The 17280-nt window shown below is 37.3% G+C and overlaps 2 protein-coding genes across 6 annotated transcripts in view; one reads left to right on the top strand and one right to left on the bottom strand.

Moving 5' to 3' along the window:
* Nucleotides 1-187: 187 nt before the first annotated feature.
* Nucleotides 188-13478, top strand: ZRANB1 (zinc finger, RAN-binding domain containing 1). Its single transcript, XM_012655346.1, has 7 exons — nt 188-200; nt 586-675; nt 1468-1666; nt 8734-8854; nt 10144-10273; nt 10488-10717; nt 11912-13478. The coding sequence occupies exons 1-7, from the start codon at nt 188-190 to the stop codon at nt 12041-12043; spliced, it is 915 nt and encodes a 304-aa protein (XP_012510800.1). The 3' UTR covers nt 12044-13478.
* A 2344-nt stretch (nt 13479-15822) lies between these two features.
* Nucleotides 15823-17280, bottom strand: part of CTBP2 (C-terminal binding protein 2) — a 155874-nt gene continuing 154416 nt past the window's right edge. For 4 of the 5 annotated variants that reach the window (XM_012655357.1, XM_012655356.1, XM_012655358.1 and 1 more), the window contains exon 11: nt 15823-16689. In XM_012655357.1, the coding sequence (XP_012510811.1) occupies nt 16509-16689 (181 nt within the window). In that variant the 3' untranslated portion in view covers nt 15823-16508. The remainder of the gene's footprint in view (nt 16690-17280) is intronic. The other variant, XM_012655355.1, reaches the window with a different exon arrangement.

Genomic DNA, 17280 nt, shown 5'->3' with positions numbered 1-17280 from the left:
TTCCATCTGCGTCCTGAGTGTTCTGAACTTTTTTTATTCAGACATAAACCGGGGTGTTTACAAGTGGTAGGAGAGAATAATTAAGCCTTCTAAAATTGAAGTAAATTTCATTTGAAATTCACTCTATATATTTGAGCTTACAAGTGATTAGATTTTTATTTTTAATTGAAATGGCTTCTTTTTCAAAATGATTTTTAAGGGTAATGCTTTTTATTCTAGGCTACTCTATTAAGTAACCTGAGTAGAGCACAGAATATTGGAGCATGATGACAAAAAGACTGTGTACATGGCTCATTAACTTTTATAAGGAGATTCTGAAGGCTGAAAATAGCAGGTCCGAGCAGAGATTGCCAGTGTGAGAAAAGAACAAATCAAAATTTCTGTGCAGTTATTGGTCCAAATGTTACGTATTAAATAAGTGTTTTTATAGTGAAGCACAGAAAGGAAATATTTTACATCAGACATACATTATACATGTACAAAGCTATCTGACAGTCTTCAATGGAAAGGAAGTTATTTTAGAGGAAATTACTGTTAGATGCTGGTATCAAGTTTATTAAGTTATGAAACAACAGATCTTTTAAGCCTGCCTTTTCTTTGTAGATATTGAAGACTTGCCCCCAACAGTCCAAGAAAAATTATTTGATGAGGTACTTGATAGAGATGTTCAAAAAGGTAAGCATGGAATTATGAGTGTAATTTGCCTTTCATCTATCAAGTAACTTTTGGTTTATTTTGTAAGATATGGCAACTTGCTTTATTTTAAATTAAAGATGTAAAGCCCTTAAGAACAGTGTCATGTTGTACTGTTAAAAATGCTCAAGCCCAGCTCTTAACTGTGTTAGAGTTAACAAATAAGGGTACAAAAGTTTTCAAACTTTGGTTTTCTACTTCCTGTTCCAGAGTGCATATATTTATTTCTATGTTAAACATTTTTAGGGAATAAAGTTATAAGGGATTTAGCTGAGCACTGTGACTCATGCCTGTAGTCCTAGCACTCTGAGAGGCCAAGGTGGGAGGATCACTTGAGGTCAGGAGTTTGAGACCATCCTGAGCAAGAGTGAGACTCTGTCTCTACTAAAAATGGAAAAACTAGCCAGTTGTTATGGCATGCACCTATAGTCCTAGCTATTTGGGAGACTGAGGCAGGAGGATCTCTTGAGCTCAGGAATTTGAGGTTGCTGTGAGCTAGGCTGATGCCACGGCACTCTAGCCTGGGTGACAAAGCAAGACTCTGTCTCAAAAAAAAGAGAAAGAATTTAAAAGTTGAGTAAATTATTGTAGAGCCACAAGATTTTTCGACTAAAAAAGTTTATATTTCAATTGCTCAAATTTATTTAGGTGTTTATTGGTAAATTACATATAAACCTTTTTATATTTAGAAGAAAATAGATTGTTCCCCCCCACGGAATATTCCTTAATTACATAGACATGAAAATGAACATGTTATTTAAATTCCTTATACAGAATTAGAAGAAGAATCTCCAATTATTAACTGGTCCTTGGAATTGGCTACACGTTTGGACAGTCGACTGTATGCACTTTGGAACCGGACTGCAGGAGACTGCTTGCTTGATTCTGTACTACAAGCTACTTGGGGCATTTATGACAAGGACTCAGTGCTTCGGAAAGCCCTGCATGATAGCCTTCATGACTGTTCACATTGGTGAGCTGGCATCCTTCTTCGTTTCAATCCAGGAGTGCACTTGCTGGGTCGTTTCTTTGTAGTGGTGGGATACCTTTCATCTCAGTTACAGTTTCTGTGGAAACTAGAGAAGAAAACCTTTTTGGTTTTGGACATTAAGACACTTTGAACTTGTCAACGGTTTTATACCTTTTTGCTAAGAGTTAAAATAGAAACATTTGAAGCTTTAAAATGGAAACATTTAGTTTCTATAGAATAGAAACAATGTATTTGGACATTTCAAATACAGCATTTCAAATTATAATAGCCTTAAGTATTGATAAGGTCTTTGCTTATATTTTTAGGTAATATGATTTCATATTTTTGTTTAAGAGATTATGTTGACATTCTATTACTAGTTTTTTTTTTTTTTTGAGACAGAGTCTCACTGTGTTGCTCAGACTAGAGTGCCGTGGCGTCATCCTCGCTCACAGCAACCTCAAACTCCTGGGCTCAAGCGATCCTCCTGCCTCAGCCTCCCGAGTAGCTGGGACTACAGGCATGCGCCACCATGCCCGGCTAATTTTTTCTATATATTTTTAGTTGTCCAATTAATTTCTTTCTATTTTTAGTGGAGACAGGGTCTCGCTCTTGCTCAGGCTGGTCTCGAACTCCTGAGCTCAAACAATCCGTCCGTCTCGGCCTCCCAGAGAGCTAGGATTACAGGCGTGAGCCACCGCGCCCAGCCTATTACTAGTTTTTATTTTTTCTTCCTAATGAAGGGAGTCTTAAGATCATACTTTTTTATTTTGCAAATTTTCAAACCCATAGTAAAGTTAAAAAAAAAAAAAATGCAACAGATCCCAGTATCTCCTTCATTTGCTCCACCAGTTGTTAATGTTTTGCCACACGTGCTCCATCTCTACACACATAGGCGCTCCCCTGTGCCAGCTAGTTTTAGACATCTTGGTGCTTTGCCCTTCAATATATCAAAGTGCATCTTTCCAGGACGGTAATATTCTCCTACCTAGCCACATCCCCGTTACTACACCTAAGAAAACCAATATTGATTCAGTTTCCCAACATACAGTTCATATTCACATTTTCCCAGTTGTCTCAAAATGTTCTTCATATGTGTTTTTTTTTTTACCCAGGATCCAGTCAAGTTTTGATTTTTCCAACTGTAAATTCACCCACTGAGGTATCAGTCAGTGGAAACAGTGATGGTGTTTGTGAATTAATAGTTTACTCTTTATATTCATTTGATTTTTGTGGTTCTGTGAGTATAATTACTCAGTTATTTTATAAATGATAAACTTGAGGCTCAGGCTAAGTTAAACTGCCCATTGTTGACATTAGTAAGTAGCAGAAGTCATTTAAAATTTTATATTAATTTGCCTGTATCAGTATCAAAATGTCATTTTTCTCCTGTATTTAATCAAATGCTTGCAATAATGCCAAAGGCCTACTCTAGATAACTTTATGACCCTACTATCTGTATGTCATTTTCAGGTACTTACTAGCTATAAATTCTGTTGTCAGTATTTAGGGATTACAAGAAGAATATAAACTCTATGAGAATAGGGATTTTGTTTTGTTTCCTTGTGGAAGATCCCATATCTAGAATAGCCTGACATATGGTAAGTGCTTAGTAAATAATGAAAGTGCTCTCTAGAATTTGGAAATGAGAACAATGTAATTACTTTCATGAAAGCTAATTATAGATCAAAGCATAATGCAGAGTAAAATAGAGTAAAAATTTGTCTCCTGACAGAAAGAAAATAGCTCCCTGGCTGGCAAGCCTGGATAGTCACCTGATTGGATATATAATATACCTGAAGAAAGAATGTGTCACTCAGGTGGATGGTTTTAGTCATTTAGTCTTTGTCCAGGAGAGAGGGCTTTGTGCCTTTTATTGGAAATGGTTGCTGTGAAGTGGTCTGGTAGTATGGGAAGACCATTCTTGTTTATGAGATGTGTTCATCAGGTTAGGTAAGCCTGATGATGCCATTAAATGTTGTCCAAGCCCTCTTGATGAGATTGCACGCTCACCAAGCAACATCTTGCTGATGATTTCTTTGGCCATCTCTGTGGGCCTGCCCATGTTGAGAAGATGAGAGTGGTTTGGTTCCTGTGATAATGGTTTCTTGGCATTGTGGTTTCATAGGTCAGCCTTGTAAGTTTGGTTAATGTGACTCTGCCCTGTAAGATGGATCTGTTCTCTCGTTCTGGTGAAGTCTAGCTTCTTAGCCCAAAAGCTAGATTTGGGCCATGGTAAATCTGTCACTTTGCAAGTCCCCTTTAAAAAGGCAGCCTGGTAGTCATTGCTGTGGCAGAAATATCCTGGCTTTGTTGAAAGGCTGGAAAGTACACTGTAAATTTCAGCAGGGGATGTCTTTTTTTCTAATTGTGAGCTTTTTTTTTTTTTTTTAAAGATGTTTGTGGCGAGGAATAATTCTTTGGGGCTTATGCTACCTGTTCCTCAAAGCTAGAAATACGTGATCTTATGAATTGGAGTTGCCCCGTATGTTTGTATCAGGACTGGAATTCCGAGGTGGTTGTGAGTCAGTTGAGGTCCCAAAAGTCTAGCACAGAGGTAGGGAGACAGGGGCTCAGGCAGTAAATGGGCTGGGTAAGGGGAGTGCCTGTTAGAGTGAGGAGGGAGGCTCTTTGTTTACAGCCACTGGTAAGAGTTGTTGCAGCCGAGCTTTCAGTAGGTACTCCTTACTCTAAAAGGGTGCTTCAGGAGTGAGGACCTAGAGCTGGCGTATGGATAGGTATCCCAAAACAAAGTGTGCCTTGGCACCACCTCCTCTGATCCCTGCTGTTGGGTACCTTTGCCTGACGTTTTACAGTGTAGGCATAGGAAGCTGCATGATTGCAGCGATCACACAGACATCCTTAGAGTATTGTGGGGGTGGGGACGAAGATTATCTAAGGGGGGCGAGGGAGGAAGTATTGTTGCCATACATTCAGGAGTTCAGTTGACATGGGTCAAATATATTAGCTTTAATGAATAACCTTTAAATTGTTCCTGTGTTGTCATGGGTTTGTTCACATAGGTTCACATGACTAGTAGAGGGTAGAATGAGGGGGTGAGCAACCTTGGGTTCTGTTCTGGGCATGGAGAGGAGGAGACAGCACACTACTGGTGTAGTCTCCTTTTGAAGCCGCTCTTTGCTGAGGTGCCATTTGTACGTAATCAACTGAGATGAGATGTTTTCTTAAGTCATTGAAATTATCTAGTAGAAACTGAGAAAGCAATTTTTAAAATACAAATCTCTCCACCTATCACTTCAAGGTAGGCTTTTAAAAATGTATTTGTAGCTGTGCTGTTGTGTTGGATACCCATGATTTGAGCTGACTTAAGTCTGAACATATTGTACTTACCTTTCATTGACGTGTCAGTCCAGTTTCTCAGGTGGGGACAGGTGGGAGTTAGAATTATTGCTGTTTTTGTTACTATTTGGTAGAATTGTCTGTAGCTTTTGTATTGTCGTATTTTTCAGTATAACCTGCTGCAAATGGTGTTCGGATGTAGACCAATAAGTAATACATGTTTGACTGTGCCCTCCTTAAGTATATGTAGTTAATACCTGTGCTGTCATCTGGGCAGGTAAAATTATAATGGAAATATTAAAAAGTAAGATTAAAATATCTTAAATATTAAGCATGAATTTCGGTTCTTATCTTTTACAAAAAACCAAATTTATTACAGTATAATTTGCATACCTTAATAAAATACACTTGTTTTAAGCATACAATTCGGTGATTACTATTAAATTTACAGAACTGTGTAGCCAGCACTACAACAGAAATATAGAACATTTTTAGCACCACAAAAAGAAACTTTGTGTCTTTTCTCAGTCCCTCCCACTTCACATTCCTAGCCCCAGACAACAACTAATCTTTCTACATCTGTACATTCGCCTTTTCTGGACATCTTATATAAATGGAATCATAAAATATGTATGTAGTCTTTTGCGACTGGCTTCTTTCACTTAGCATAAAGTTTTAAAGGTTCATCTATGCTGTAGCATGTATCAATGCTTTGTTCCTTTTTATTACTGATTAATATTCTACTTTATGGCCACATGCTGCATTTTGTTGATGTATTCAGTTGGTGGACATTGGGTTGTTTGTACTTTTTGTCTGTTATAGATAATGCTGCTGTGACATTCATTTACAAGTTTCTGTGGGACAGTATGTTTTAGTTTCTCTTTTGCAGATCTCTAAGTGTGGAAATGCTGGGTCATAAAGTAAACTTACTATGCTTGGCATTTTAAGAAACTATATTTCACAGTGTCTGTAGCATTTTACATTTCTGTCAGCAGTGTGTGAAGATTATAATTTTGTCACATTTTCACCAACACTTATTGTTTGTCTTTTTGATTATAACCATTCTTATGCATGTGAAGTAGTATCTCATTGAGGTTTTAATTTACATTTCCCTAATAACTGATGATACGGAGCATCTTTTCAAGTGCTTATTGGTCATTCATACATCTTCTTTGCTGAAATATCATTCCATATCTTTTGCTCATTTTTAAAGGGATTGTCTTATTATTGAGTTGCAGGTGTTTTTTAAGTATGAGGTCACTCATGGATAAGTAATTTGCGGATATTTTTCTCCATTCTGTGGCTTTTCACTTTATTAACAATGTCTGGTGAAGTGCAAGAGTCTTTAATTTGATGGAGTCCATCCAGTTAACCAATACTTTTATCACTTGTGGTTTTGCTGTTGTATCTGAAGAAATCTTTGTCTAGCCCAAGGTCACAAAGGTTTACTCATGTTTTCATCTAAGAATTTTATAGTTTTAACTTGTACATTTGGTCTGTGATCCATTTTGAATGAATTTTTATTTAAAGTGTGAAGTGTAAAGTTTTAAATTGATCTTTTTGCATGTGGATATCCAGTTGTCCCACTACTATTTATTGAAAAGACTTTTTTCTCCATTCAGTTGCCTTGGCACTTTTGTTGAAAATAAGTTGACCGTAAAAGTTGGTTTCTGGGCTCTTAGTATTTTTCCATTGATGTATATATGTATCCTTATGTCAGTATTAGTCTATCTGGATATTTGTAGCTTTGTAATAAGTTTTGAAATCAGGAGCGTAAATCCTCTAACTTTGTACTTCTTTTTCAAGATCATTTTGGCTATTCTGAGTCCTTTGTGTTTCCATATAAATTTTAGGATCCATCTTACCGATTTTTGCAGAAAGGACAGCTGGAATTTTGATTGGGATTGCATTGAATCTGTAGATAATTTGGTGAGGGGAAAATATTGCTAGCTTGACAATATTTAGTCTTCCAATCTATGAGCATGGAATTGATTTTTTAATGTTAAGCCAAACTTGTATTCCTATACCATTTGGTCATATATTGCTTAATTTGGTTTCCTTGTCTGTCCTTAGTGAGCCAGGTAGCTTCAGAGTTTAGGTCTTGGTGTGGTGGGGATGATTATTTGAACATGTTTATATTGAAAGTATATATTGAACTTCCTTACTCAGTAGTCTTCTTGAGGAGTTTTAAGTACAATCATCATTTAATTTCTGGCTGACTTAGCTAGCTAGCTGTCTAATTCATAAAGTGATTTTAGGCACTAACCAAGAAATTTCTAATTGCGTACATCTTTCTGTGTGTTAACAATTTGTGTTTGATGATATTTCTGCTTGAACATTTTAAAACCATGTATTTCATCATTGGTGCTAAAACATCCAAATATATTTCTGTATATCTTAGCTATTGTAAAAGAACAATATCGGTATTTTTAAAATATTTGGAATTGTGATTTTAAAAAACCCTCTGTTATCTGGAATATGAAAAATGGTTTTTAATCAACCAAGAATTTAAAGTTCTGGAACATTATGTTCTAGTCCTTTGAGAAAATATAAAATGTATTAATTTAGTTTCTAATATAGCCCTCCATTAAATTACTGTAAAGGTACTTGTGACATCAACACATTTAACTTTTCTGTGCTGGAACTTTCAACAGCAGATTATGTTCTTGCCTTTTATTCTTTTACCTAGAATTCCAGGGTATAAAAGAGGAAGAGGATGTTATAAAAATGTCTGTCTTCACTTCAGAGGTCTTGGCTGACTTGTTTTGTAAGATAGCAAACCACAATTTTCAGCATAATTATTTCCGAAGTTAGTTAATTTTATATTTGATGTAAAGAAAAAGAATCAAGTTTGTTTTTAGTAATTCAGTCTACATATTTACAGGAGTATTTAAATATCAAGAAGGAATTATTTTTGTAGTTACAGTGGTTGGTTTTTTTTTTTTTTTGGATTATCAGGTAATCCTCAGAGAAAGATAATTTTATTTATGGAAAGGAATCTCAGGGAAGTGATCTTGATATTATGAACACATGGGATATTTCTCATCTGTTGTTTATACAGTGATCAAGTAGTGATACATTGATGGAGAAATGTAGTGCCTTTTTTTTTTTTGAGACAGAGTCTCACTCTTTTGCCTGGGCTAGAGTGCCGTGGCGTCAGCCTAGCTCACAGCAACCTCAAACTCCTGGGCTCAAGCAATCCTTCTGCCTCAGCCTCCCGAGTAGCTGGGACTACAGGCATGCACCACCATGCCCGGCTAATTTTTTCTATATATTTTTAGTTGTCCGATTAATTTCTTTCTATTTTTAGTAGAGACGAGGTCTCATTCTTGCTCAGGCTGGTTTCGAGCTCTTGAGCTCAAACAATCTGCCCGCCTCGGCCTCCCAGAGAGCTAGGATTACAGGCGTGAGCCACTGCGCCCGGCCATGTAGTGTCTTTGATTGTATCCAGCATCTCACCTGTTTTGAGTGGTTTTTTTGGTTTAAAAATCAATAGTAGATTGATTCAATTTCAGTAGACAACTGAAATCACTAGTTTTTGAAGTTTGATGAAGGTTTTGTGGGTGGTGAATCAGATTCTGGCTGTAGATGTTATAAGGTGTCTGATATCAGAATGGAGGCATTTTTAATTTGAAAAATATATTGCAAACCAGGTAAAATCAATAAAATTATTAATCTGTTCACATGAATTGCTTAAAGACTATATCAAATAAATGATTAGAACATTAAATACACTGTCTATAGGCTAATTTTTTTACTGTCTTTTTCAGGTTTTACACACGCTGGAAAGATTGGGAATCCTGGTATTCTCAGAGCTTTGGTTTACATTTTTCCTTGAGAGAAGAGCAGTGGCAAGAAGACTGGGCATTTATACTCTCTCTTGCTAGTCAGGTAAGAATGCTTGAGGCCTTGTTGCTTCTATGAGAAAATTAAGCCACATGACCTAAATTCCTTGATTTACTTGAGCAAACCATATTGGAAGCAACGTAGAACAAAGAAACTGACGTGCTATCAGTTGACTTGGGCTCTAGTCCTGACTGCTCTTTATCAAATATATGACCATAGCAAATCCTCACTGCAGACCAGGGACAATAATATGTGTCTCTTATATCAAGTGATAAAAACTGTCAAAGTGAAACTGTCTTGTGATGTTTCTAAGCACTCACAGTCTTCAGGTTGCTCTGCATTCCTCCTAGGCATAGGAGGTTCAGTGCCTGCTTCACCTACCTGCAGGCTAGCTCCTGTTCTGTGTCTGAAGTGGGGGCTACTTCAGATTACTGAATTTAGCAGTAGGTATTTGCTGCTGCTGCTGAGCTGTCAGGCCCTGAGGAACAAACTACCAATCTCCATAGTGTTCCCCAGTAGTGAGACTGTACACATGTGACTTAGGCAAAGGGAAAGGTGCAGTCTAGCTTACTCTGGATTAATTACCATTGGTAAGTATGAGTTTTAATTAATGTGGGAATGAAATTTTCCAACATTTGTTAATGTGACCTTTTTATAATGAAGCCTTCCTATAACAGAACTTTGTAGGATTGTCCTTCTTAGACTCCTAGTTTTATGCTAGTTTTATTTTGTGAGGCATATTCAGTGCACTAAACTGTAAAGCTCAGATATATGCACAACAGACATCCCTTTTTCTTTCCAGAAAGCACCATAGTTCGCTTGAACTTTGAGAAGGAAGTGTCTTTTGTCTTTGGGCCATTTGGGCAGGGTTCACACTGGCTGATTTACATCTTGACACATGGACGTTGTGGCCATGTGTTGTTAGAATCATTGTAGTTGGAAGATAGGCCTATTTAGTATTAACATTCAGGAGTTAGGCGATACATCATTTACATTTGTATGAAATCACAGGGCTACTTTCACAGGCAACTTAACCATCACTTGTGATTTGAGTCTCTGGTTCCTCAGAGTTAATGTTGGGGTTTGATAGTAAGGGATATCCCAAAATATTTATGCACATTTATCTGGCTTGTGAGTTTGGATAGTGAATGACACCTGTACGTAGACTTTGTAGAGCAATCAAATGATTCTACAACTTGACAATAATTATTTTTTAAAAGTGAATTGAGATCGTATGCTAAAGATAGTATTGCTTTTTATACATTAGCTTTCCAGGAGTGCTAATAAACATTTTAAAGCAAAATTGCCTTTTTTTCCCCCTCTTCTCTATACAGCCTGGAGCAAGTTTGGAACAGACACACATTTTTGTACTTGCACATATTCTTAGACGACCAATTATAGTTTATGGAGTAAAATATTATAAGAGTTTCCGGGGAGAAACTTTAGGATATACTCGGTTTCAAGGTAAGCTATCATTCAAGAGCATTTTAGTTCTTACTTACTATTATAATGTAGTTGACAGTTTTATTCTCAGGTAATTACTAACTGGAAAGTAGGATCAGAGTACATCTTGAAAGTCAGGAAGTGGAGCAGCACACTGGGGTGTGTCCATGTGGGAAAGGGGGCAGCCAGCTATTTCGACCTGAGACAATAGGGATTTTCTGCCCTCTTTTTCCAGGTGTTTATTTGCCTTTGTTGTGGGAACAGAGTTTTTGTTGGAAAAGTCCAATTGCTCTGGGCTATACAAGGGGCCACTTCTCTGCTTTGGTTGCCATGGAAAATGATGGTTATGGCAACCGAGGTGCTGGTGCTAACCTGAACACCGATGACGACGTCACCATCACGTTTTTGCCTCTGGTTGACAGTGAGAGGAAGTTACTTCATGTGCACTTTCTTTCTGCCCAGGAGGTAAGCAGTATATTTCTCCAATTAACTACTTAGTAGTAACTTTGTACCAGAACCCAGCCTAGGGTGGTTTTATTTGCACTGTCAATTAAGTTTCTGAATGTGGTTGTAGTAATTGCTACATTCTGTAAATGCCAGGCATACATTGAAATTGACCTTTCCAAAACTGTTGTGTGGGGACACAGCAAGGAGCTAAAAACTGAAGTCACTGTCCTCAGGTGATGATGGGTGCTAAGAAAAATAAAGGTGGAGGTTTGTGATTTCAGTAGGGTGGTAAGAGAATGGGTCACTGAGGAGGTGGAAGTGAGTCTCAGCAGAATCTGGGGTTAGAGTTCTAAGAATGGCAAGGCCAGTGTGGCTTAGGGGAGAGGGCAGGAGGGGAGGAGATGAGGGTCAGACATGATAAGGAAGGGGTGGGGTTAATCCAAAGCCTTCTAAAGCTTTGGCTTTTACTCTGGATAATTTGGTAATGGCCAGTGGCCACTTTGCCCAGAAGAGGACCGTTGGCTGCTGGGTTGAGACTAGACAGACACCTGGGCAGTGGCAAGAACAGGAGCAGCAGGTCAATGAGCGGGTGGACAACAGGTGGTGAGAATGTACAAAAGAACACTCCCTCAGAAGGCCCATATTTTTATAAAATTATTGGTCTTTTATTTAATATACTAGCAATTATCACAAAACATTTATAATCACAACATTAAGAGGAAAAAAATTCATAGACCACAGCTTGTGTAACTTCAACTGTATATAATCTACCCAGTAAACTTACCTTGTCATGTGGTTGAAGCTGTTGAGTGACTTTATGCCATTTTCTTTGCCAAGATAAGCTTATTAGAACATTTGCTTTTTGTTATTGTATCAGACTACCTCCTGGGGTGTTCTTCCCTTTAGCATTTTCTGGTAATTTCCCCATTGATGTATTTTTTAATTTAATCAGAGCAAACTGGGCTTTAATCATAAAACTGATAAGAGGTTGAAAACCATGTTAAAACAGCTTGTTGCTTTGGCCTTTTCTTTAGCTGTCATACCAGCTGTAGGTTTCTGTTAAATTCCTATTAAGAGTCTGATCTGTTGTATTATTTCCCCTTTTCCTTCACACTCCTCTAAAAGCTAGGGAATGAGGAACAGCAAGAAAAACTGCTCAGGGAGTGGCTGGATTGCTGTGTGACTGAGGGGGGTGTTCTGGTTGCCATGCAGAAAAGCTCTCGGCGGCGAAATCACCCCCTGGTCACGCAAATGGTAGAAAAATGGCTTGACCGCTACCGTCAGATCCGGCCTTGTACATCCCTGTCTGATGGAGAGGAAGATGAGGATGATGAAGATGAATGAAAAAAATCAGTATCAGAAGACCAAGGCATTGGATCTGTGATGACCCCAAAGTGTGGTGCTCCAAGCAGAGCGTGCAGCATGGAATGAACCCAGTCTGGCCGTATCTGCTCGGAGTGTTTGCCTGATCCACACCCAGTGGAGACAGTGCATCTGATGCATGAGGAGACAGAGAACTTTGGTTGGACTACAGTTTGTAAAAAACTAATTTTATTAAGACAGAACTTTTTTCCTTTCAAATTGTAAATCTGTCTATAAATGTAACGCATGTGGTTGTGTAAGAAACTGTGTAATAGGAAGTTGTACCAGCATCTTCATATTATTGAGAAATTTTTTTCCAGCATGGGCTCTTAAAAAAAGCACATGGCAGGTGGTTCTTTGTTCCTTTGAGATATTCTTTTTTCAGTAGAACCTGGTATTCTACTTTCACCTTAAAAGATCGATTTAACATTAAGTCTCAAATCTGGAAACTTTTTTGTAGAAATTAATCCACAGCAAAACATAAAAATAAATTAGCTTAATAATTTAGTTCCTGTTGTGCCCAATCAAATCAAATATTTTAGGAACAAAACTGCAAGAAAAGCTAAGAATTTTTTATTGGGTGAACTTCATATAGACATTGTTTCCTTGTTTTGAAAAGGGTTTTGGTTTCTATTATTTTGTCTTTTTAAAGTTTTCTGATATGCCCCTTTTCAATATTTAGGTATTTGTTTGGAAGAGTGCCCTAAAATGAGGGTTCTTACTCGAGACTCTGGCAGTGGTCTGTTTGTGAGTATTACTCCCTGGGGAAGGGAGCAGACCCACTTGTCACTAAATGGATTGTGTGAAATTTGCTCAGTTGGACTCCACTGACAATGTTCTACCCCCAAATTGCCATGCAGAGGGTCTTTGGATTTTTTCTGTCTTTTATCATAACCCCTGCTCTAAGCAGATCTTGTTAGAAGGGCATGCCTTTGCTTAGGGAGATTGGGAATACCAGTTTAGTACAGAATAAAGATTTAAGAAATGCAATAAGGTGGTAAATGCATTATATGATGAATTTCTCAGTGTGTAGCCTGAGAATTTTTGCATGTTGGTTAATTGTGGCCATTCTTATTTAAAGTTAAAACTATAATCTTACGTAGAAATTTTTTTTTATAAAAAGTAATTTGACCACTTCAGGTATACATTCAATACTGGGTAAAAATTTCAGACCTATCTCAGGAACACAGAAAGACTTAGTGTCCTGATAAGCACTTTCTTAACTATTGATATGGCAAGGAATTTGGAAAGAAGCCCAATATATATAGACACACACAAACATATATTTTTCCTTCCCTGTGATGAAAAGGCTGTGAAAACCTTTTAAGTATTTGCTTCTTGTTTTCTGTTTAGTTGTTACTGAAATGTGCATAACCTCAAATTTGATGCCAGAATACTAAAAATAGAAAAATACCCATGAGCTGTCATGTCTTCAGTTCTTTCCCCCCCCTCTGAACACTCAGAAAGTTGTTCCCAGAATGAAAGGATAATTTTTGCTGCATGCTAAAACTTGAAGGAAAATATTTTTGCAGTATGATTCCATATAAATGAATTTTGATATAATAATGGTAAATATTACTAAGTGGTTTATGTTTTCTTACAAATTGACTATGGTTTGCTTTCATTTTGGTCAGTAGTTAATAATCAAAGTTCTTAGAAGGCTACCATTCTGACTACTTAGCATCTGTAGTAACTTTCTCCATGTCTAGGGATCTTCAGTGGGCAGAGATCCTGTTCTAGATGCCTGTTAAGCAAAATCTGCCCTCCTGATTGAAGAAGCCAAAGAGGAATACTAGAGGAAAAGCATCTGGTCACTGTAGTCTACATTGCAGATGATGTTCAGAGAATTACAGGCTCAGCATTTAGCTTCTACCTGTGTGTTGTGGTCTGGTGAGTGTTGTTTCCATCCGGTTCCCTCTTTATTTATTTATTTATTATCAGTGACCCTGACCACATATAGTTTGATAGGTACTGTGTTCTTCCCTGTGGGAAAGAATTATAGATGGTTCCATTTCCTAGGCTACTAACAGGAATGGGGCTTTAAATGGTTTTCATAGTAGACTGGCTGTTAAAGGCCAAATTTTCTGGTAAATCACTGCTATATTAAGCTCTTGAACTATTAAACAGCCATAATTATTGTCCCAAGATAGAGTAGTGCACACTCCTTTTTTGAAGATATGTGGCTGGGTGACAGATGTGAATGTCTTTTGATTGATTCTGGACAGTAATAACTGTATGGACTTATATAACTTTATGGTTGTTTTTTTTGGGGTGAAGAGTGTGGTGTTTTTTTTTGTTCTGACCTGTTGTTCTTTCTTGGAGTAAATTTATATATACAATCATTTCCAAAAGCCTGTTTGGGCAACGAAGCTAATTAAACAAGACCCAGGTGCACCACGGATTCAGACCTGTCTTTTTATGTTTTTGATTCTTAGGCTCATCGTGTCCCAGACTGAATATATGTGAAGGTAAAATACTCCCTGTGTATGCTTGGTGCCTCCTTTCCATGCATATTTCGTGGTTATGAAGATCATGTTAAATTACTCTTTTGCTCTCTGGAGTGATAGGTCAGTAACTGTGTGCTCCATCTCTCCATGGGAAGTTGTTTTAATGTAAATTTTTCATGGCAGAGTTGGGATGGGGTGAGTGAGGAGTTGAGGCCAGGCAGGTTGAATGCTTTGACACCATCGTTTGTTTTCTTAATGGGAAGAGAAGGGAAGGGCTCAAAGGGAGTTTGATACCTGGAATTACTGGACTTGATCGACAACTGCAGACACCACTAGTATAAAGGGTTTAATGCTATTTGAAAAGGAAGATCCATTAAATCAACAAAGTTCTTAACCTGTGGAAATGGCTGATGTTACTTATTTTCCAACACTTCTTTGTAAATATCACAATTGTTAGGTTATTGGCAAAAAAGGTTTCAAGATTCACATCACCTTCCTTGAACCGGCTAATTTTGCTTTGGGGTAAATTTAAAATCAAAACACAGGCAACTTTGTTTCTTGAATTGACTTAGCTCTAATCCACTATTTCATCTTAAGGATGGCATGATTTGATAATGATGGACTTGTATGAGGTTTTGATTTTCAATTGAACTATCACATGAGGTAATTGTCAGCATTCTTGAGTCTGGATTAGGCAAATAGAACCCTGGAATCACAGGAGTTGGAAATTGGCTAATTGACAATGCAGTTGCTTTTAAACATCTCAAATAGAGAACTTTTTACATTGGTGAGATGTACTTGAATTTCAGAACTTAACAGAAATTTTAATTACTTTTTATTGAAAACTGCACTGAATGCTAAATGTCCACCTTTACAATAAACAAATACAGTAACGGTAACTCACACTAAAACAAAACATACTTCTGATAGCCATTATTTTTTGTTTGGGACAGTTTTAAAGTTTTTCTTTTGTCACAAAAACAGGAATGTACCTATACAAAGGCTCAAAATAGGCCATCTTTTTAAACAAAAAGGCAATGATTCACAAAAGACTATGAATAGAACATGTAACTAGTTGATACAAATCTAATAGGATTTGTTAAAATCAGTCACATCTAATACATCTGAAGTGTTCTTGTATAAAATATCACGTGAAGAAAAGAAGACTTTATCAATGTCTAAAAAAGTGGGTTTGTTCATAGACAATCTGACAAGTTACCATAAAAAGTGTTTCCTGAGACATAAGGAAATGCAACATTATTCTTCTTGAACCCTTTTAGTTCAAGACTTTCCACTCAATAAAATAGCTGAGGATCTGAAACTGAGAAAATATATTTGAGTACAAACAGCTTGTGAAACTTAATACTTTTTTTTTTTTTTTTGCATCATCAGAGGGTATTACTGAACTTACAGCCAACTTGCCCGCTCAGTATGCAGTTCGGATGTGAAAAAGACACTTCTCTGTACAGGAGCCTGTACTGTCTTCAATCCTATGCGTGCAGATGTCTAACACAGGCAAACAGTTTTCTCCCCATTTTGTAGTAATTTAATCTTCCTATTAGCAAAAAGAGGTAACCAGGCCCTGTAGACCGAAGGGACTAGAGTCATAGGATGGGGATTTCCTCTTAATATTTTTTATTTTGATGTTTGGAACTCTTGATGCAACATTCTAGAGCAGGCTGCTCAGGACCTGCTGTGCCCAAGGGACTGATAAAGGAAAAAGCTCTATTTATTCTTTGTGATTTGATGCACAGATGAAAAACTTAACACACAATAACAGAAGTTGGTCGTTAATAAATCACGTCCTAGTCTTTTCACCGCTTCCGTAAGCAGACATCTTCAGTTTTCTAGCTCTTGTAGTTTTAACACTGCAACATCAATGATGCATATGTCCAAAATCAGTTAAAAAGACCGTCAAATTCCTTTTCTCTTAGTTCATCTATTTTTCACTGTCTCTTGGTCCCAAGTTTATCTGAACGATTACCTTCCGGCATCCTCTGCTATTGCTCATTGGGGTGTTCTCGATTGTCCCCGTGTTTTGTGGGCTGGTTGGGAGAGGGCGCTTGGGAAGGGTGTGCCACTGTAGGGAGGTTGTGAGTCACTGGGATGCCTCCAGGGATGATCCCTTCCATGGCTGCAGGAAGTCCTCCTGGCGCCACGCCCACGATGCCTGGTGGGTATCTAAGGAGCACACAGGAATAGGGTCCGATTAAGTCCACGACAGAGAGTTGCCAAGTTATTGGATCTTTGCCTACTTCTGGTCTTTTTTTTTTTTTTTTTTAAACAACTTTTATGGAATAATTTGTCATCCTGCCTACCCCCAAAGCAAGGAGAAATAGTTTTTTATATAAAACATTGACATCTGAGTCTCAAAAAACTAATCCAATCAGAACACCGGGCCACCAATTTTGTGGCTTTTAGACAAGAGGAAGATACTAGCCCAACACTAATTATGAACATGGATACTGTACTGTTTAACACATTGACTGCCACACTAGGAAAAAAAATTTTCCTTGGGACCGTGAAAATAGAATAAAAACTTTGAAAACAAAATGATCCTAATATAATGAAAAATGTTATTTTTAAATAAAAATTATGAAAACTTAAAAATTAGTAATGTAAAAAGTGATGTGAAAACTTGAAAAATAGTTCATAAGGGTAAAGTGTTTTTCTTGTCAGGCTTAAGTGTAATTTAAAGGTAAACATAAATAGAAAACCAAAATTTACTGACTTCTATTCATTTAATCCACATTTTTAGAATTAAATTGTCAA

The sequence above is a fragment of the Propithecus coquereli genome, unplaced genomic scaffold (assembly GCF_000956105.1).
Source record: "Propithecus coquereli isolate 6110/MARCELLA unplaced genomic scaffold, Pcoq_1.0 Scaffold473, whole genome shotgun sequence".
NCBI lineage: Eukaryota > Metazoa > Chordata > Mammalia > Primates > Indriidae > Propithecus > Propithecus coquereli.
The sequence above is the reverse complement of the archived record's forward strand: the minus strand, read 5'-3'. Positions and strand labels throughout refer to the sequence as shown.